Below are 19,277 nucleotides of genomic sequence, written 5' to 3' on the forward strand. Positions count from 1 at the left end.
TCTAAGTATACTCTGGTAATGTTTCTCTTCTTCTAACTCATGTTTTGCTACAAGTCATTGTCTGTGCAATATTTAAGCTTGTACTGGCATTCTTTCAAGTCATGTTTTCTTGTAAAGAATTGCTGTTGCAATGTCTACATGCATGCCAGTAATGCTTTCCTCCATGTGGGAGATTTCTGCCTTGTTTGAGTTGGTGTAACCATGGAGTTGGTGTGTGTGTGTGTGTGTGTGTGTGTGTGTATATATATATATATATATATGTATATATATATATATATATATATATATATATGGGTCTACTTCACTTCACTGAAAACTGTTTTCACTGAAACTCATTTGTCTGAAAGCTCACTTTACTGATAACTCATTTGACTGAAACTCATTTAGTTGAAAGGTATATGCCCTTTTCCCCATTGTAGTGTGGTCCTGGAGTTGGTATATATAGTAAAGGGGAAGTGAGGGGGGCATAGCCCCCATTATACTTTGGGTATATATTGTCTTCTAAAAAGAATTATTCATTGGAGTTGTAAGTATCCATGTATCTGGTTTAAAATGTATAAAATAGGTGGGAGGGCTATGACCCACACTCCCCCTCAATGTGGGAGGCTATGCCTCCCCCACCCCCCCTTACTATATATACTAACTACAGGCTTGCACTACAGTGGGGAAAAGGGCATATACCTTTCAACAAAATGAGTTTCAGTCAAATGAGTTTCAGTGAAAAGATCTTTCAGTGAAGTGAAGTAGACCCATTTTATATAAATGTGTGTGTAGATAGATATATATATATATATATATATATATATATATATATATATGGTTAACTATCATTATGTCGAAAATTAAAAAAAAGTGTACTTAGCGAAGTGCTTCGCCGAAAGTACACAATTCCAAACCTTCGTAAAGTTGAAAAACAGCTGTTAATGTCGAAAGTGTCGCTCTCTCTGTGCCCCCCACACCCCCCAACTTAATATTCCAACTCCAAGATCGCACTACAGTGAGGAAAGGGATGCATTTCCCTAATCACACTGTACAGCGATCCCCTTACATGAGCGAACATTATAATTGCGAATGTACAGTCCATTCGCAATAATAATGTTCGCTCACATAACCTGCCAAAATATGAAGTATTCGAAATTCTTTTTTTCGAATACTTCATAGCCGTGCAATTGCGTGGCGAAATTATCATAGTAAACCTATATATATATATATATATATATATATATATATATATATAAAATAAATATATATATATATATATATATATATATATATATATATGTACACACACACAAACAAACGGGTATGGGGAAGCTTGTTCTCCACATTGTAAAACTGAGTGACGTTACTGATTTTTGAAGTTATTGACAGGAATATCTCCACTTTGTACATAAGGCATATGTTTAGTGGCAGCTTTTTGAGATTTTAAGTCATCAGTCTTTTTCCAAAATGTCTATATTGCATTTACTGTTAGTCTCTGAACATTAGCAAAGTTAGATTAATTTAAGTATATACACAAACATACATGTATTCCAAAAATAAATGACCAGGTGGCAAAGTAACTCGAAGAATAAGCTTTATTACTATTGGTTTAATGTTTTTTTCTGTTTTAAAATCCTAGACATCTTTAGAACCATAAAAACCATGCAAACAAAGCAAGAACTTTTAAAAGCCTGAGCAAGTACACAACCAAGCTTAAAAAAACCTATCTATTACAATAAGCTTGTTTATTGTTTTTTATTCTGTTTGTTTTCAAGACCGTTCTGACACTTTTACTGAAAATAGTGTATTGCATCTTTAACCTGTTTGGCAGGCTTTGGCAACATTTTAATTGATAGCTTTTTAAGTGTGGGTTTGTACCATCTCAGGCTTTTAAATGTTCTTGCTTCGTGTGCATGGTTTTTATGCTTCTGAAGATGTCTATATTTTAAAATAGGCAAAAGAGCTAAATCAATACTAATAAAGCTTATCCTTCAAGTTTCTTTCCTACCAGTTTGGTTATTTTTGAAATATTTTTTTTTTACATTCCAGAGTGGGTTGCTTCATTCAGTCTTTTGGCACACATACATGTGTGTCTGCTTAAATATGTAGATTATATATTGTGCGAACAACAAGCTCTCGGCACATATGCTGCCAAAAATCAGATTGTCATTTACACGATGTCAAGTGTATGGGGTAGAAGAACACACTTATGTGAATGCAGTAGTGAATTTGCATAAGTGTGCTTGACAAACTGTACGGAGATCGTGGTAGAGTGGGGATTGGAAATTCATCCATATCCCACTGTAGTGCGATCTTGTAGTTGGAATATATTAGTGGGGGGGTCTGCAAAAACGTGGTATGTCGTATGGGAGTTTGATTTACATCAGCTCCTATAAGGATATTACGTGATGTTTTCGGTGACAATGTCGACTCAAATGTGTTGATCATTTGGGTCGACATAGTGTAGCATCTGAGATTCCAGGTTCAGTGGTGTACTTCAGTATTGCGAACAGAATATGTTTAGCCTTTTGCAATATTGATAGTAAACCATATATATATATATATATATATATATATATATATATATATATATATATATATATTAACATTCATTTTTTAAAGGAATTCAATTGAAGTAATTCTGACTGATTAACTTAAATTGAAGCAATTAAAAAACACCATGTGACCAATGGTTATTGTATTTAAGGGCATTACTTTTTTATGTTTGTATCTTGATAAAGCCTGGTAGGAACCAGGCAAAAGCGCTTGAGATATTTGATGTTTTTTGGATTTTAAAGGTTATTAAAAGACTTCAAACTACAGTTTGCTGCAGCCTGTCGTTTTTCTGCTGTGGAATTTGCTGTTGGTGTGTGTATATATATATATATATATATATATATATATATATATATATATATATATATATATATATATATATATATATATATATAGTGTGTGTGTGTATATACATATATATATCTCCATATGCAAATGTGCACACATGTATTTATATATATATATATATATATATATATATATATATATATATATATATATATATATATATATATATATATATGTATAGACATAAACTACATGGGAAAAAAACTAGTCATAAAACTAGATGTTTGAGTAAATTACTGTTGCAGTACTGTCTTCCTCATGCCATCAACTCTTCTGTTCTTAAACCAGACATTGGTAAGGATTATTGCAATGTGTTGATCTACTCAGGCATTTCTACTATTATAGTAAGTTTGTACACAATTACACTTTTTCAAATATTAAGTAGATCATAGTGTAGTTATCCCTTGTTGTAATGCTAAATTATAATTCTTATTTTTACTAGGTCCACTAGGATTTAATTTTTTTATGTTGCCCTTTTAACATGTTTTCTTGTCTGTGCTTTAAATATATACTCTTGTAAAGTATGAGCTGCACATAAGCTTAAATATTACAGTGCATTTTGTCATAACAGTATGCATTTACATGCAAAAGAAACAGATATCTGAATATGCTCTGGGTGAAGTAATTGGATTCAGTTATATAACCCCCATCCATGTCACCTTCAGGTAATTTAGAAACTGAGGATGTTATATAGTCCTATCTCGCCTACATTCTTACCCGTGGGTTCAGAGCCAAATATCGGCTCTGACTCTGCCAATTTTACTAGCTCGAAATCTTTCATTGGCTGGGCTAAGCAGGTATCCCATGGTGCACTGCTCCATATCCCCAGATCTCGTTTGCCGCTCGTGTAGCTCGGACGTGGTCTCGCTTGGCTGTGGCTAAATACCCTCTTTTTTCTTGCCTTAAGAAAAGTTTTGATCCCTATCAAAAGCTATTTTCATAGCTAATTGTTTGTCTACGTTGTCTAGAATTGTGATTGTGTGATTGTTGTGTGGTATCCCACTGACTGTTCCCTCGGGCTAGACCCGTTTCAGTTAGAGGGCCTAGTCCTCCTCTGTTTTGCCTTCTGTGTGAGTACGGTCTAGACCGTTTAAGTTAGAGGTTTGGGCTTCTCTTTCCTTGTGTTTTTTTCAATCCCTTGTCAGAGTTTGTACTTGATCTTGGTGTGTGTTTGATCACTGTTTTAGTATTGGTTACTAGTTAGCGTCATCCCCGCTTTTTATAGAGTGAACGCCTGTGCTTGTTTTAGACTTGGTTTTGTGTTGTGGCATAGTAGTTAAGATGTCTAATGATACCAAGGAGCATAAACCTTCGGGTTTTAAAAAGTGCTCTAAATGTGGGTATAAAATGTCCATTACTGAAGGGCATTCCATGTGTGTCTATTGCTTGGGAGCAATCCATCTGCAGAAATCCTGCAGTTTTTGTCATGCGTTCAGCCCTAGAGTTCTCCAAAAGAGAAAGAATAAGCTAATTTTAAAGGGACTATTGAAACCCTCTTTTGAAGAGGCAATAGATTCGTCTTCCAGTGGAAAGTCAAAATCTGGCAAGTCAAAAAAGAGATCTCCGGCTCCATCAGCTTCATCGGAGCCCCCGGAGAAAATCTCAAAAACTGCATCGACCTCCTCAGCTCCACTGTCCTCGGGGCCGCAGGAAGGATCAGTATTGACAGAACCGGCGTTGGCTCCAATTGTATTGGAACCTCCTAGGAGCCGATCGCCCAGTCTCAGACCAGCTTCTCCTGAGAGGAGATCTCATTCTCCATCCTTGTCCTCCAAATCCTCCTGGACCCTTTTGGATGTGGATGTTGATAGGGTGGTTCAGAGGCTCCTCCAGTCACCAGTTTTGGCAAAATTGTTTTCGGCTCCGTCCCAGTCTGCTCCGGAGCCCGTCGTGACCCCGTCAAAGATCATTCCTCCTCCGAGCACATCTCTGTCTTCGGAGCTGGAGTGTTCCATGCCATGTGATGTTTCTAGGCCGGCTCCCATGCCCCATTTGGCTCCATCGGTACCAGCATCGGCTCTGACCCCGTCGGCTCTGTCCTCGGGGTACGGGACTTGGGATTCTTCGGTCGGGCCCGATGGGGACATCTCGGGGCTGATTTCATTCCCGAGCCTCCCTCTCGGTGCATCAGCTTGGGGAACTCCGACCCCCGTCATGGCCTTGGAGACTGGTCGCTCCTCGGATTCAGGGGGGGCCGGCCTTCGAAGCTATGTGGACCGCGCTGGCCAGATCGTCAGTTACATCAGGCAGATCGGTCACTCTGTCCCCCACCACTTCGGTGAGAGCTTCTGATCACCACCCACCCATGGACAGCAGAGCACCAGGACCTAGGGATACCCCCACGAGTGGTCCTCAAATTTCTAAGGGTCCCTCAGAGTTCGTGCCTGAGAAGCCCCTCCAGAAAGAAAACGTGCAAGAGGAAGCACATAGACTCCCAGGATGAGTCCCTCACCTCTGATACTGACCTCAAGGAATCTGAGGGGTCCGTCAAGTCATCCTCTGATGATGATTCCTTCTTCGATATCCTGGAGATACTGAAACAGAGGTGACTGGCCTTCAAAAGCCTTTTCCAAGGAGGAGTCAGTATTCCTTAAGGCATTTGGTGCTCAGCCATCTGCCTCCTGGGTGTCTCCACCCTTCTACAAACTCCTGGACCTGATTTGTCGAAGAGTGTGGGAGAACCCTGATTCTGTGGAGACCGTGCCCAGGCATCCCAACAAGTTCCTTTCCGCCCCCCAGGGCAAAGAGTTTCTGTCTAAAGGAGTCCCTGTCGATGCCATGGTGGTGGGCGGCGGCAGCCACTCAGAAGAAAGTAGCAGAGTCTTCTTCATCCGTCCATCCTCCTAACAAGGAGTCTAGGACCATGGATCGGTACGGGAAGCGTACCCTCTCGTCAGCAACCTTTACATTACGGTCGCTGAATTACCTGTCTCACTTCACTCGGCTCCAGAGAGATCTCCTCAAAGAGTTAGGAGATACTCTTGTGGGTAACGTTCCTGAGGCGGTGGCTCAGACGGTTAACGCCCAGGTCTCTACCCTCAACTCCATTGTTAACTCATCCATGTGGCTCATTTCGTATGCAGCCGAAGGAGAGAGTAGGGCAGCAAGCTCAGGGGTTGCCCTTAGAAGGCAAGCCTGGCTGCGCCTGTGTCACTTTGTGGAGGCCTTCAAGTCTTCCTTCACTGATGCCCCCTTTGATGGTTCCTCTTTGTTTGGGACCAAAGTGAAAGACACCCTTACCAGATTCGAGCAAGAGGGAAAGACCCTGTCTGCCGTTGGGGTCCGTTTTTCCCTTCCTTCTAGGCCTTATCCCAAGGTTCAGTGGGGGGGGGGGTTCAAGAAATCACAGAGGTTTTTCCCTGCCGCACAAGGTGAACCCCCCCCCAGAGGCAGGGAAGGGGGGGTTATTCAGGGAGATGTCACCCCAGAGGCAGAGGGGGCCCCCACAACTCAGGAGACCGCGATTCCTTTTATGGCTCTCCATACTCTCATTCCTGAGGGTGTGCCCGACTGCACTTACCCAGAGCCAGTCGGGGGTCGAATTTCCTTATATACAGAAGCCTGGGAAAGCGTTACCCAGGACCGATGGGTATTATGGATAATTTCTGGAGGTTACCTCATTCCATTTTTATCAGAACCCCCGCCAATCAGGAAAATCCCAGATGTACCACCCAGTCAAAGGGATCAAGCAGCCTCAGAGGACTCACAGCTGCTAGAAAAAAACATCCACTAGAAAGATTTATTCTAGTAAATGGAAAAGGTTTTCCATCTGGGCACATACCAGAGGCATTGATCGTTACACAGCTCCAATCGCTTCAGTCCTTGAGTTTTTGTCTGTGCTTTTCCATCAGGGTTCCGCATCAGCCACCATCAAAGTTCAACTGGCAGCGATCTCTAATTTCCATGTAGCAAATGAGCCTAGTCTCATGGCGCATCGAATATGCAAGGCGTTCCTGAAGGCTACTCTGTTGCTCTGTCCCCCGGTGTCCGAACCAATTATGCCCTGGGATCTCAATTTTGTTCTACAAGCCCTTACTTTACCACCTTTCAAGCCTGCAGCTACGTGCGAATTGAAATTCTTGACCTGGAAAACAGCCTTCTTAACAGCAATCACTTCAGCAAGGTGAGTTTCAGAAATTCAAGCCCTCTGTCAAACCTTCATATTTAATCTTCCATAAAGACAGGGTCTCTCTTAGGCCAAACCCTTCATTCCTTCCTAAAGTGGCTTCCATGTATAACCTAAATCAATCCATTGAGCTGCCTGTTTTCTTTCCCCACTTTTCTAACAAGGCAGAATTTAGATTTCACCAGTTGGATGTACACAGACAGTTACGCTTCTATCTACACCGAACAAAAGATATCCGGAAGTCTGACCAACTTTTTGTTTCCTTTTCGGAAAACCGAATGGGTTCCCCGGTCTCCAGGGTTACCCTGTCTAGATGGATATCTAGTTGTATCTCTTTCATCTATCATGCAGAAGGTAAAGATCTGCCATTTCCAATCAAGGCTCACTCTACTCGGGTTGTTTCCCCATCCACAGCTTATCAAGCCAGTGTGTCAATGGATGATATATGTGCTGCAGCTACTTGGGCTTCTCCTCTCACTTTTTTGTTTCTCATTACAAACTGGACGCGGTCTCAAGGGGCAGGTCTTCCTGTGGCTCCACAGTTCTCAGGAGTATTTTCCTATGAGCCACCCAGGATGTAGGTGCTAGGGACGCTGTCCCATGGGTAAGAATGTAGGTGAGATAGGACTGCATAACATCAAGAAGTTATGTACTCACCATAATGTTCGATGTATGTAGTCCATCTCGCCTCACATTCTTACTTACCCTCCCACCTTCCCCCTTCCTTGAGGATTTGGAGGATAGGTTATCTGCAGAGTTCCCTTGCTTAGCTTATTCTTTCCTGGATGTGAGGTGTGCATGGAGTACAAATGAGTTTCGCAGCAAACTAGATCTGGGGATATGGAGCAGTGCACCATGGGGTACCTGCTTAGCCCAACCAATGAAAGACTTCGAGCTAGTAAAATCGTCCGAGTCGGAGCCAATATTCGGCTCTGAACCCACGGGTAAGAATGTGAGGCAAGATGGACTCCATACATCGAACGTTATGGTGAGTACATAACTTCTTGTTCTGTGAGCATAATGTGGGTTATTGTAATCAATCTCGTTGTTAATTCTTACACATGGGTTCGGAGCCCATCCATCAGCTCTGGCTCGGCCGCTTTGACAAGCTTAAGGTTTTAGAGTAGCTCGAGGCCAAATCCCTATCCCATGATGCTCTCTGTCTCACCCCAGATCTAGTTTGTCGCTGCAACAGATCGAAGGTCGAGAGAGAGCTCGGGCCAGTATTTCTTGTATTACTTAAAATCTAGATAGTTATTTTTTACAGTCTTTTCTTAAATAGTGTGTTTTTTGGCTAGTTAGCGTTAGTTTTGCATTTAGGCTTTGTCCTTGCTATATTTGACGAAAATTTTCGTCTTTAAAGAGCAGCTGCTCTTAGGCCTGCTTGGCCATGTTTGTGTTGATTGTTAAAACGTTATCTTCCCTATCCTTTTATAACATTTTATAAAAAGAGACTTTGGAAAGATAATTTGTAGTTAGCGCTTGAGATATAGATATATTAGTACTGTAGAATTTCTGTTTTAGCATTTTGCTGTGTGTGCTGTTATTAGCTAGTCTCATATTAGATTGAAATACCTTTTCTTGTGTGGTTTGCATTATATAGGTTTATATAGATTTGCTGTTCTGACTGGTCCATATATTTTTTTGTATTTGATGTGGCTGATCAGAAAGAAAAACAAAAGTCTAAGTGCGGGCAGAAAATGTCCCTAACTGATTTGCATGTCAGTTGTGTTTACTGTTTGGGGGCAGTCCTTCTCCAGGAGGATTGCTCCATTTGCCACTCTTTTAGCAGCAGGGTGTTACTGGAACGCAGGAGAAAACTGGTGGACAGGGGTTTACTGAAACCAGATTTCCAGGAGTCCTTAGACAAGGCTGACCAGGCTTCCAAGTCATCGAAGGGTTCAAAGTCCTCTAAAGCTTCGTCAGAGCCAAGCCTTGCTGTTAAGGTGTGGTCGCCGGTTCCGCAGTCTTCAGAGACGTGCACCGAGCCGGTGTTTCGGAGCCGGTCGCTGGTTTTGGAACCAGTCTCCAAAACCTTGAGGTCACCCATTTTGCAGTTGGTGGCTTCTTCGATACCTTCTGCTCATTCTTCAAGAACCCTCTCTGATGTGGATGTGGACCCAAGTGGTGCAGAGACTTCTCGATAACCCAGCACTAGCCAAATTATTATTGGCTTCGACCCAACCGGTTTCGGAGCCGAAGGCCATTTTACATGCTGTCTCTACTCCTCCGAGCTGAGCCGGGCCTTCAGAGCTGGGGGGAGTGGGAACTGATGATTGTGGATCCTTCAGAGCCGAGGCCTGTTCAGTGCTATTGGCTCAGTCAGCTCAGACTACTTCGGTGCTGTTTGAGGAGTCTGGGAGCCGACACACTCTGGTCGGCTCGGGGGGGGGGTGTCGAACCGATGTGTCAGTTCTGACCCTTCCTCTCGGATCTTCAGCGCGGATGAGCTCGGACCCTTTCTCTGGGTTGGAGCCCACTGTGTTGGCACCAGGGAGGTTGCCATCTTCTTCGAAACCGGCTGCTTCCTCACGTCAGAGCAGTGGAGCCTTCGATGCTATGAGGAGGGTTATGTCTTCCAAGACTCCATCATCAGGGCCTTCCTCCTCCTCCCCTAAAGTGCCGCTTTCTACCTCAACATCACGGGTCTCTATAAAGCGTCGAGACCCAGAGCCTCAGGTAGCCCCATTGGATGACCTCACCGGAAGCTCCCACTGATGAGGTTCCTAGGAAGAAGCTTTGCAAAAAGAGACATTTGGACTCTCTGCAGGAGTCTATTACATCAGACAATGATTTAGAGTAGTGAGAGGGGTCCTCACAGTCCCCCTCAGAGGTTATCTCCTTTTCTGATATCCTTAAAGTCCTTAAGCAGAGGGGTGACTGGCAGTCCATTATCCCTACTGATGATGAGTTGATGCTCTTGAAGGCCTTTGGGTCTCAACCCTCCACCTCCTGGGTGACTCTGCCCTTTGATGAACTAATGGAGTTGGTTGCTCAAAGGGTGTGGAGGTCTCCTGATACTGTGGAACCTGTCCCTCGGAGGCCCAACAAATGTATTATGTCACCCCAAGACAAGATGTTCCTTACAAAGGGAGTGCAGGTTGATGCCATGGTGGTGGCGGCGGCCACCAAGAAAGATATGTCTGAAACCTCTTCTACTGTCCGTCCTCCTACTAGAGATTCCAGGACTTTAGACAGGTACGGGAAACGCATCTTTAGTTCTGTGACTTTTGCTATGCGATCGCTCAGCTATTTGACACATTTTTACCCATCTTCAAAGAGATCTCCTAAAAGAGCTTGGAGATGCTCTGCAGGATAGTACAGCTGGAGGTGTGTCTGATGTGACAGCCCAGCTAAATGCCCTTAATTCCATAGTTAACTCATCCATGCGGCTCATTTCTTATGCAGCCGATGGTTCGGGTTGGGCAGCAGGTTCAGCAATAGCTCTGCGGAGACCGTCCTGGATGCGCTTATGCTCCTTTGCGGAAGCCTTCAAGTCTTCCTTCGTTAATACCCCATTTGATGGCTTGTCCCTTTTCAGGCCAAAAGTCACAGACCCTCACTAGGTGTGAGCAAGATGGAAAGACTCTATCTGCCATAGGAGTCCATTTTTCCACCCCTACTAGACCACACCCCAAAGGGCAAAAGGGAGGAAAAATATGGTTCTGGACATACCAAGGAGCTTTTCAGAACACATGTAGTGAACCCCCCCCTCCAGGGGTAGAGGAGGGGATAATAATGGAAGATGCCGCCCAGGCGCAGAGGGGGTCCGCAAAACCAGGGCGACAGGGATCAGTTCTTTGGCAAGCCCTACCAGCGCTCCTGAAAGGAGGCCTGGCTGTCCTACTCTGGAGGCAGTCATGGGTCGCTTGTCTTTGTATCTAGACGCCTGGCTAGAAATTGCAAAAGATTTGTGGGTACAAAGAATTGTTACCAGAGGTTGTCATCCCATTCTCAGAACCCCCAACCGTACGAAGAAAAATCCCGGACATTCCACCCAGTCTCAGGGATCAAGTGGCCATAGAAATTCAAAGGCTGCAGGAAAAGTCATCCAGCCAGTCCCAGCAGACCAAATGGGATCTGGAACCTACTCCAGGTTCTTTTTAGTTGCAAAGAAAACTGGGGACTGGAGGCCCATCTTGGACCTCAGCAGACTCAACGCCTTTGTAAAGAAGAAGTTCCAGATAGTCACGCTTCAATCAATTCTTCTATTCCTAGGAACGGGTGATTGGATGTGCCTGATAGATCTCAAGAAGGCGTACTATCATATCAAAATGGCCAGATGATCCAGAGATCACTTGTGTTTCCAGCTGGGAACCAGTCACCATCAGTTCCGAGCACTGCCCTTTGGTCTCACAACAGCCCCCAGAGTGTTTACCAAATGCATGGCAGTGGTTACAGTTTCAGTATCTGGACTGGCTCCTTACCGCCACCTCCAGGCATCAACTACTTCTATCCAGGGATCACACTCTCAATCTGTGCTCTCAGTTGGGAATAACTATAAATTTCGACAAGTCTGCGTTGTCATCATCGCAGCGTATCTCCTTTACTGGAGCAGACTTAGACACCACCACCACCATGGTAAAATTGCCACTGGACAGAATAGTCAGTCTTCGAAAACAGTTATCAGACATTCTGACAAGAAAAAAGTACCAACCTCTCAATTGTTGAAACTACTAGGTACCATGGCAGAAACGCTCATAGCAGTTCCTGTGCGGTGTATGCACATGAGAATGCTTCAATGGTTACTCTTCACCCAGTGGTCTTACCAACAACTCCCAATGTCTTCTTGATGATTACAGATTCATGCAGAAAGGATCTTCTGTGGTGGTTGACCAGCCATCATGTAACAGTAGGTCGCCCATTTGTTCTTCCCCTGCCATCAGCCACTGTGACCAGGAACGCTTCTCTGATAAGGTGGGGGGGCTTTTTCAGGTAAGAACAGCCCAAGGCACCTGGTCAGAGAGAGTCACAGTTGCTCATCAATGTCCTGGAGTTGAGAGTGGTGCTTTTGGCGTTGCAGTACTTCCACGACTCTCTACCTCTGGGGACGATTGCGATCCAGACCGACAACATGTCTGTGGTTTGGTATATCACCAAACAAGGGGGAACAAGGTCTTTACCCCTTATGTCGAGAGGCCCTGAGAATTTTGCCGTGGGCTGTATCCACCGGGCGCTTTCTGATAGCAACGCACATCCTGGGGAAATCCAGCGTGATCTCAGACAAACTGAGCAGAGCCATTCTGATGCCGCATGAGTGTCCATCAAAGACGAGGTTGCGGAGATGATTTTCCGCAGAAGGGGCCAGCCTTGATGCAACCTGTTTGCATTCCCTGTGAATGCCAAATGCAGAAACTACTCTGCCCTGAAGCCCCCACCAGGGGACAAGCCAAGAGATTCGCTTGTACACTATTTTCCCCTGGGACTCCTAGATGCCTTTCCACCAATTCCAGATTCTGAAATTCTTGCAGAAAGCCAAAGCCCTGGGGAGGACTGTAATTTGAATAGCCCCATTTTGGCCTCGACAGATTTGGTTTCCCTTCCTTTGACTCTATCAGCTGAGGAACCCTGGATTCTGGACCCAGTTCCAGATATAGTGACGCATTCGTCAGGGGCCCTTCATCCTTCTCTTTATTCCCTCAGATTGACAGCTTGGCTGCTCCAATTCCCAACTTAGCCAGGTCACACGATTTTTCCTCGGAGGTACAGCATATTCTTGTATCTTCTCATAAAGCTTCCACCAGAAAGTTGTACGTCAGCAAATGGAAGCGATTTGCTTTTTGGGCTTCCCAAAATAATATGGACCCTTGCGTCACCCCAGCATTTTGGAATTCCTAACTAAGCTTTTTCATGAAGGTGCTGCAGCTGCCACTGTAAGAGTTCAATTGGCTGCAATTTCAAATTTTCACTTCGGATCTGAAGGTTCTAACCTAATGTCGCTCAGGCTATGTAGGGCTTTCTTAAAGGGTACCATACATCTTAGACCACCTGTTAGACAACCTTTTACTCCCTGGAATCTGAATTTTGTGTTATCATGGATTATTCTTCCTCCCTTTGAACCTGCATCATCCTGCCATTTAAAATTTCTCTCTTGGAAAACAATTTTCTTGGTAGCCATTACCTCAGCACGTAGAGTCTCCGAACTTCAGGCCCTATCAAACCCCCATATTTGTTTTTTCATCCCAACAGTGTGTCACTGAGGACTAACCCTTCCTTCCTTCCAAAGGTGTGTTCTGAAACTGACCTGAATACTATTGAACTCCCAACTTTCTTCAGTAACCATTCCAACAAGTTGGAGTATATGTTGCATAAGCTAAGCTTGATGTTCACAGGCAATTAAGATTCTATTTGGACAGAACAAAAGAATTTAGAAAATCAGAACAACTCTGTTTCTCATGCTGACATTAAGAAAGGGCCATCAGTATCCAAAGTTACTCTTTCCAAATGATTGCATAAAATTTACATATTCCTCAGTGAATCAACCATTAGAACATGGCGTGAAAGCGCATTCCACTAGGGCTGTTTCTACGTCCTCAGCTTATGCGGCTAGGCTGCCTTTGGACACTATATATGCAGCTGCCACTTGGTCTATGCCGCATGCCTTTATCATGCATTACAAAGTAGATAGGGCCTTCAGGGACAGGACTTCCTTTGGTTCCACTGTCCTCAGGAATATACTCCTGAGAGCCACACAGGAGTATGGTCCTTGGGATGCTACCCATGTGTAAGAATGAACGGTGAGATTGAACAACTTCGCATAAAGAAGTTATGTACTTACCATAACATTCCATGTGAGTTCATCTCGCCTTCATTCTTACATTCCCACCCACCTTCCCCCTCCAGGTTTTTCGAAGAATGAGTAAGACTTGCAGCCTGGTGGGTCTTGTTCTAGGATTTCTTACTCTGGCTGGAGTGCCTTTTATGTGTTGTTTTACATGCTGGGATCAGCAAACTAGATCTGAGGTGAGACAGAGAGCATCATGGGATAGGGACTTGGCCTCGAGCTATTCTAAAACCTTGAGCTTGAGAAAGTGGCCGACTCTGAGCCGATGGATCAGCTCCAAACCCATGTGTAAGAATGAAGGCGAGATGAACATTATGGTAAGTACATAACTTTTTTTTTGCAGTAAAGTAAATGAGTGAAGTGTGTTGAACAGTTTGCATAATATTGCCCTTAGTTTGAAGATTTCATGTTTTGTTAGAATTAATAGTTAAGAGTTGAAATTCACTAGCACTATGTATGCTTATTTATAGGTTTTTTTGCCTCTGAGCAAGGTGCCTCATCCTGTGAACCCTGCCTTCCTGGATTTTTCTGCAGGTAAGTAGGGGTCATACTTCATTAATACCATAATCTCCTTCTGTTCAGGTTTTCAGTCATATTTTGGTATGGTACTGTTCTGCATGTTAGTCCAGCAGTACTACTAAACTTAACCTTGCCATCTGCCAGTTTAATTTTAAGACCAAGTTTCATAATATAAAGTTTCTTAGGAACGCTTACTGGCTCCTGGACTTTACATTATACCTGTTTCCTTTGTTCCCCCTTTGTGGAATCTACATATGTATTTTTTTTTTATTTTTTTATTTATGCTTTGTTAGAATGACTAGACTCCCATTGTCCCACTTTGAAAAATAGCCCTGCATTTTGTAATGTCATGAGGCTTAAAGTAACACACAAAGGCAAGGAAGTTAATCTTCTACGAGTTTTTGATTTCTCTAGATCTTCATACAGATCACTGCAGCTAGATCATTAATCATAAAGCTACACAGATGCTCACATATGTTTTATGTGTATGTAGACACACACACAGGAAGAACATTTGTCATGTTACACTGATCCCAGTGAATTAGGCATTCTCTGGGCTGTTTACATCAGAATCAAAATTTTAGTATAAGTTAAGAAACAATATTTAAATAATGCAACTTCAGTCTTTAGAGTAATTTTAACTCCAGAACAGTCGGTATATCTAATTTTGAGTCTTCCACACTTGAGAATTTAACAGGCCTATATGCACTGGACTTCTGGTCTTGCTTTTATAACCGCTCTTGTTGCACAGCAGCTTCACTTGGTGAGGCAACTTTAGAAGCTTTTCTATTATAGCTCTTTGTTAACAGTTTTCACAGTGTATTATTTGCAGAACGATAGTTTGTTGACTGTTCTCTTCGTTCTTCCTGATAATACAATTTGGGCATGTTTTTGTAATAGAAATCTCTGATTTCTTCTCTATAGCTTCTCTTCCACACACACTATGCAAAATTGTGATTCATCTATTTTCCAACAGTTTCAGCTTCAGGCTGTGGCTTGTCCATGGCTTTTGAATTCTTTATCTGCAGGTTAATTCAGTAGTCCTTTACATTTTGTCTCTGTAGAATTTCTGATCTTCGTGTTTCACTGTTGCAGTCATTACATTTGGGTTATCTGCTTGAAGGTAGCCCTCAGTCAGCCTGATTAACAAAGTCTTGGGTCCTGCATCGGTTGCTGTCCCTTCTTCCATGACGTCAGGTCGCCAGGGGTATAAAACATGCAGCCGACGCAATTACATCAGTCTTTCTTGCCGTGCGGTACCCGAAGCAGTAGTAGTTCACAAGTGCCGGTTGGCCGACTCCTGAAATTTTCATTTTCGAGTTTCAGAACCGAAGTCTTCAACTAAAGCCAAGTACCCCGTTGGGGAAACTTTTTCTTGCTCTTTACCGATGTCAGTAAAAGTTAATAATTGCATTACTTGTGGAAAGCAAATACCTCATAAAGATTTTCATTCATACTGTATTCCTTGCCTAGGCCCTGACCACGATGTATCTTGCTGTCGGTTTTGCGCTTTATTTAATCAGCGCACTATCCATCGTCTGTATATTTTTGCCTCTAAATATTTCAGTTCTCTGTTTAATTATCCAGAAATGTCGTCTGTTAGCCATCCAACTGCCGGGATTAAAAAAAAATGCAAAGATAAAGACAGAGACAGGCCGCCAAGGCACCAGTACTCAGTGAGATGCTTTCACAGCCCCTGATAACCTGCTACTTCTGTTTCCGAAGCCTCTACTGAGACCCATTCGGAGTCCGGTATGCTGCAAGATGCTTCAACTATAGAACCCACAGATGTCTCTACCTTGGATGAGTCTGGAGCCGCTGTGCAGGCACCGGCTTCTGAGGGTGTATTCAGGCCTACGGACTTGCATATTAAACCAACGCCTCCTTTCCACTGGGGAAGCCAGGATTTTTCTGATTCAAAAAAGAGGCTTAGAGATGTCCTTCTCCTACCTCAGCATAGGCCTTTAGCTTTTCATAGGTTCATAGGTTCATAGGTCAGGTAAAGCTAAACTGCCTCTGAGCCATTGTAAGTAAGCCCATTATATCCCTTGTGAGACTCAAACTCTGCTTGTTGTGTGTGTACAAACACCCTTAACCATTAGGCCACCCTCCTGTACTAGACATTGTTGATGCTTTTTCAGTGTCTAGTTTGGCCCCTGATTCCCTGCCTCCTGCTCCCAGAAAACCTGAATACTACAGGGTCCCTGAGTCCCACAAGTTCCTTTTTGGAATTCCTATTGCAGATCCAGAGACTATTTCACAGGGGCCCAAGGGCATTAAGGCTTCTACTGCTAAAAATCCTACCCCTTCTGATAGAGACTCCAGGGCGCTGGATAAATGGGGTAAGGAGGTTTACACTTCTGCAACCTTGGCCATTAGGGCTTTAAACTGCCAGTTTCATATGTTGAAGTATCAGCAACATGTTATTGGACTGCTTAAACAGAAAATTATGTTGATTCCGGACTCTGTGGAAAATAAAGAATTACAGGATTTAATGCATTCTGCTGAACAAGTTGGAAAACATGCTTTACGATATGGTTTTGATTCATTAGAGGCCTCTTGCAGGGCTGCTGTTACTGGGTCTGTGCTCAGAAGGCATGTTTGGCTTAAGCAGCAATCTTTGCTTGATCATGTTAAAGCTAAATTGTTGAATGCTCCTTTAAATCAGGACCGCCTGTTTGGCAACAAGGCTGAGGATGTTCTTAAAAAGATGGAAGATAAAGCTAAATCTATGCAAACTGTTAGATTTTTTACAAGTTCAGCCTCCTAGATTTAGTAGGCACTGGCCCTCTAAGAATTGGTCCTTTCCAGCCCCTTCCAAGTCTTCTCAAGCCAAACCCAGACAGCAAAAACCCAGGTTTCAGTCCCAGAGGAGACACAGAACTAAGCAGTGGGGGGCCTCCACTTCCAAATCTAGGAATAATACGACTCCCCCCTATGGTAAACTGTCCAAATGACTTCCTTTTAAAATTTCCAAGCACTTATCAACTGACTGCCCCTTTGGGGGGAAAGATTGCTCTTCATGCAAAGAATTGGGAACTCATTACCCAGGACAAATGGGTTTTAAATAGTGTCCCAGGGATACAGATTTCACTTCCACATGTTGCCAACACCAAGCGGGTGGCTGGAACCACCTCCAAATCAGTGGGCAGAGGCCCAAAAACAAGTACTTTCTCTCTTAAGCATGGGGGCTATTCAACTGGTACCAGAAGAGGAAAAGGGACAAGGTTTCTACTCAAGACTTTTCCTGGTACCCAGAAAAGACAATTCATGGTGTCCTATCCTGGACCTGTCTACCTTAAACACTGTTTTGGTGATTCCAAAATTCAAGATGCTAACTCTTCACCAGTTGCTTCCTATGCTAGGCAAAGATGCCTGGTTGGCAGCACTCGATTTAAAGGAAGCATATCTGCAAATCCCAATTAGGGAATCCTTGCAGAAGATACCTACTCTTCAAAGCAGGCTACATACACTATGAGTTCTCTGCACTGCCCTTTGGCTTATCTACTGCACCCAGGGTATTCACAAAGTGCCTAGCTCCAGTCATTACATTTTGCAGGCAAAGAAATATTCAAATATACCCATACCTGGAACGATTGTCTAATTCAGGCTGAAAGCCAGGACATACTTTTGAATCATCTGGTCTTTGTACAAAGGGTTCTAACTTTTCTGGCGTACACCATAAACGAAAAGAAATCACACCTGGTACACTGTCAACAAATTATATTCCTGGGAGCAAGCTTGAATACAACTTCCCAAGTGGTTTACCTCACACCAGAGAAATAAATTCATTTGACAACCTATTTCAAACAAGTGGCCACAAAAACCCTGCTTATCTGCAAGACAAATACTGCAAGCCTTGGGGTTCATGGCCTCCTGCATTCTTCTAATTCCATATGTAAGACTGCATATGAGGAAACTACAATGGTATCTAAAAAGCCTATGGTGTCAACATTCTCAAGACCTAGAAACAATGATTCCTATCATACCTTGCCTACAGTTCCTTTGGTGGGCAGAGGCCTGCCACCAAAACAAGGGACTACCTTTCACACCACCCCCTGCCACCCAAACCTAACAACAGGCACACAGACTATGCATGGGGGGCTCACCTGGTAGGGAAGTACATTCAGGGCAAATGGAACCCAAGTCAAATGCACCTGCATATCAATCAAAAATAAATGTTAGCTGTACAGAATGCTCTGACAGCCTTCAAGGACCACATTCTTCCAGGACAACTAATGGTAAAAACTGACATCACCACTGTTATGTGGTACATAAACAAGCAGGGGGGTACACATTCTTATCTTACCCCCTCTGCAGACTAGCCATGGCATTGTGGAACACAGGCTTGAGCTACCAAGTACACCTACAAGCTGAATTCCTGCCAGGAAAATTAAATACACTGGCAGACAGACTAAGGAGAGACCTCATGGACCCACACGAGTGGAAACTGGAACTAAGGATTTTCAACATGTTGACAAGCAAATGGGGGAGCCCAGGTATAGACCTGTTTGCCTCTCCCCAGAACTACCAATTGGACAAATTTTGCACAAGGACTCCCCACAAACAAGGCTAGGAAGTGGATGCTTTGTGCTTCAGCTGGAAAAACCTATCAGTATATGCCTTCCCACCTCTGCTCTCCAAAGTACTACTAAAAATCAAACGGGACAAACCAAGGATGATTTTGATTGCTCCAGACTGGCCGCACCACTGGTACCCCCTCCTGCGCAGTGTGTCACTGTTATCTCCATGGCACCTGCTTCAGACTCATTCCCTGCTGTCTCACAGGAGAACCAGATTCTGCACCCTCAGCTTCTAACACTGAACCTTGCAGCCTGGCTAATTACTTAATCTCTCCTTTACCATCCCTCAGCAAACCTGTGATGGATATCATTTTAGAGGCAAGGAGGCCTAGTATTATAAAATCTTATGCTGAAAAATGGAAAAGATCCTGTGCCTTGA

General features: G+C 43.6%; 1 protein-coding gene across 1 annotated transcript in view; it reads left to right on the top strand.

Moving 5' to 3' along the window:
- The window catches only part of LOC122794856 (latent-transforming growth factor beta-binding protein 2-like), a gene marked incomplete in the record, with an annotated part of 523,235 nt that overhangs the window by 264,769 nt on the left and 239,189 nt on the right, over positions 1–19,277 (top strand). The window contains 1 exon segment of the mRNA XM_044063459.1: positions 14,267–14,330. Within this exon segment, the coding sequence (XP_043919394.1) occupies positions 14,267–14,330 (64 nt within the window).

This window comes from Protopterus annectens, chromosome 2.part1 (genome assembly GCF_019279795.1).
Source record: "Protopterus annectens isolate FY-2018-M chromosome 2.part1, PAN1.0, whole genome shotgun sequence".
Classification (NCBI taxonomy): Eukaryota; Metazoa; Chordata; order Ceratodontiformes; family Protopteridae; genus Protopterus; species Protopterus annectens.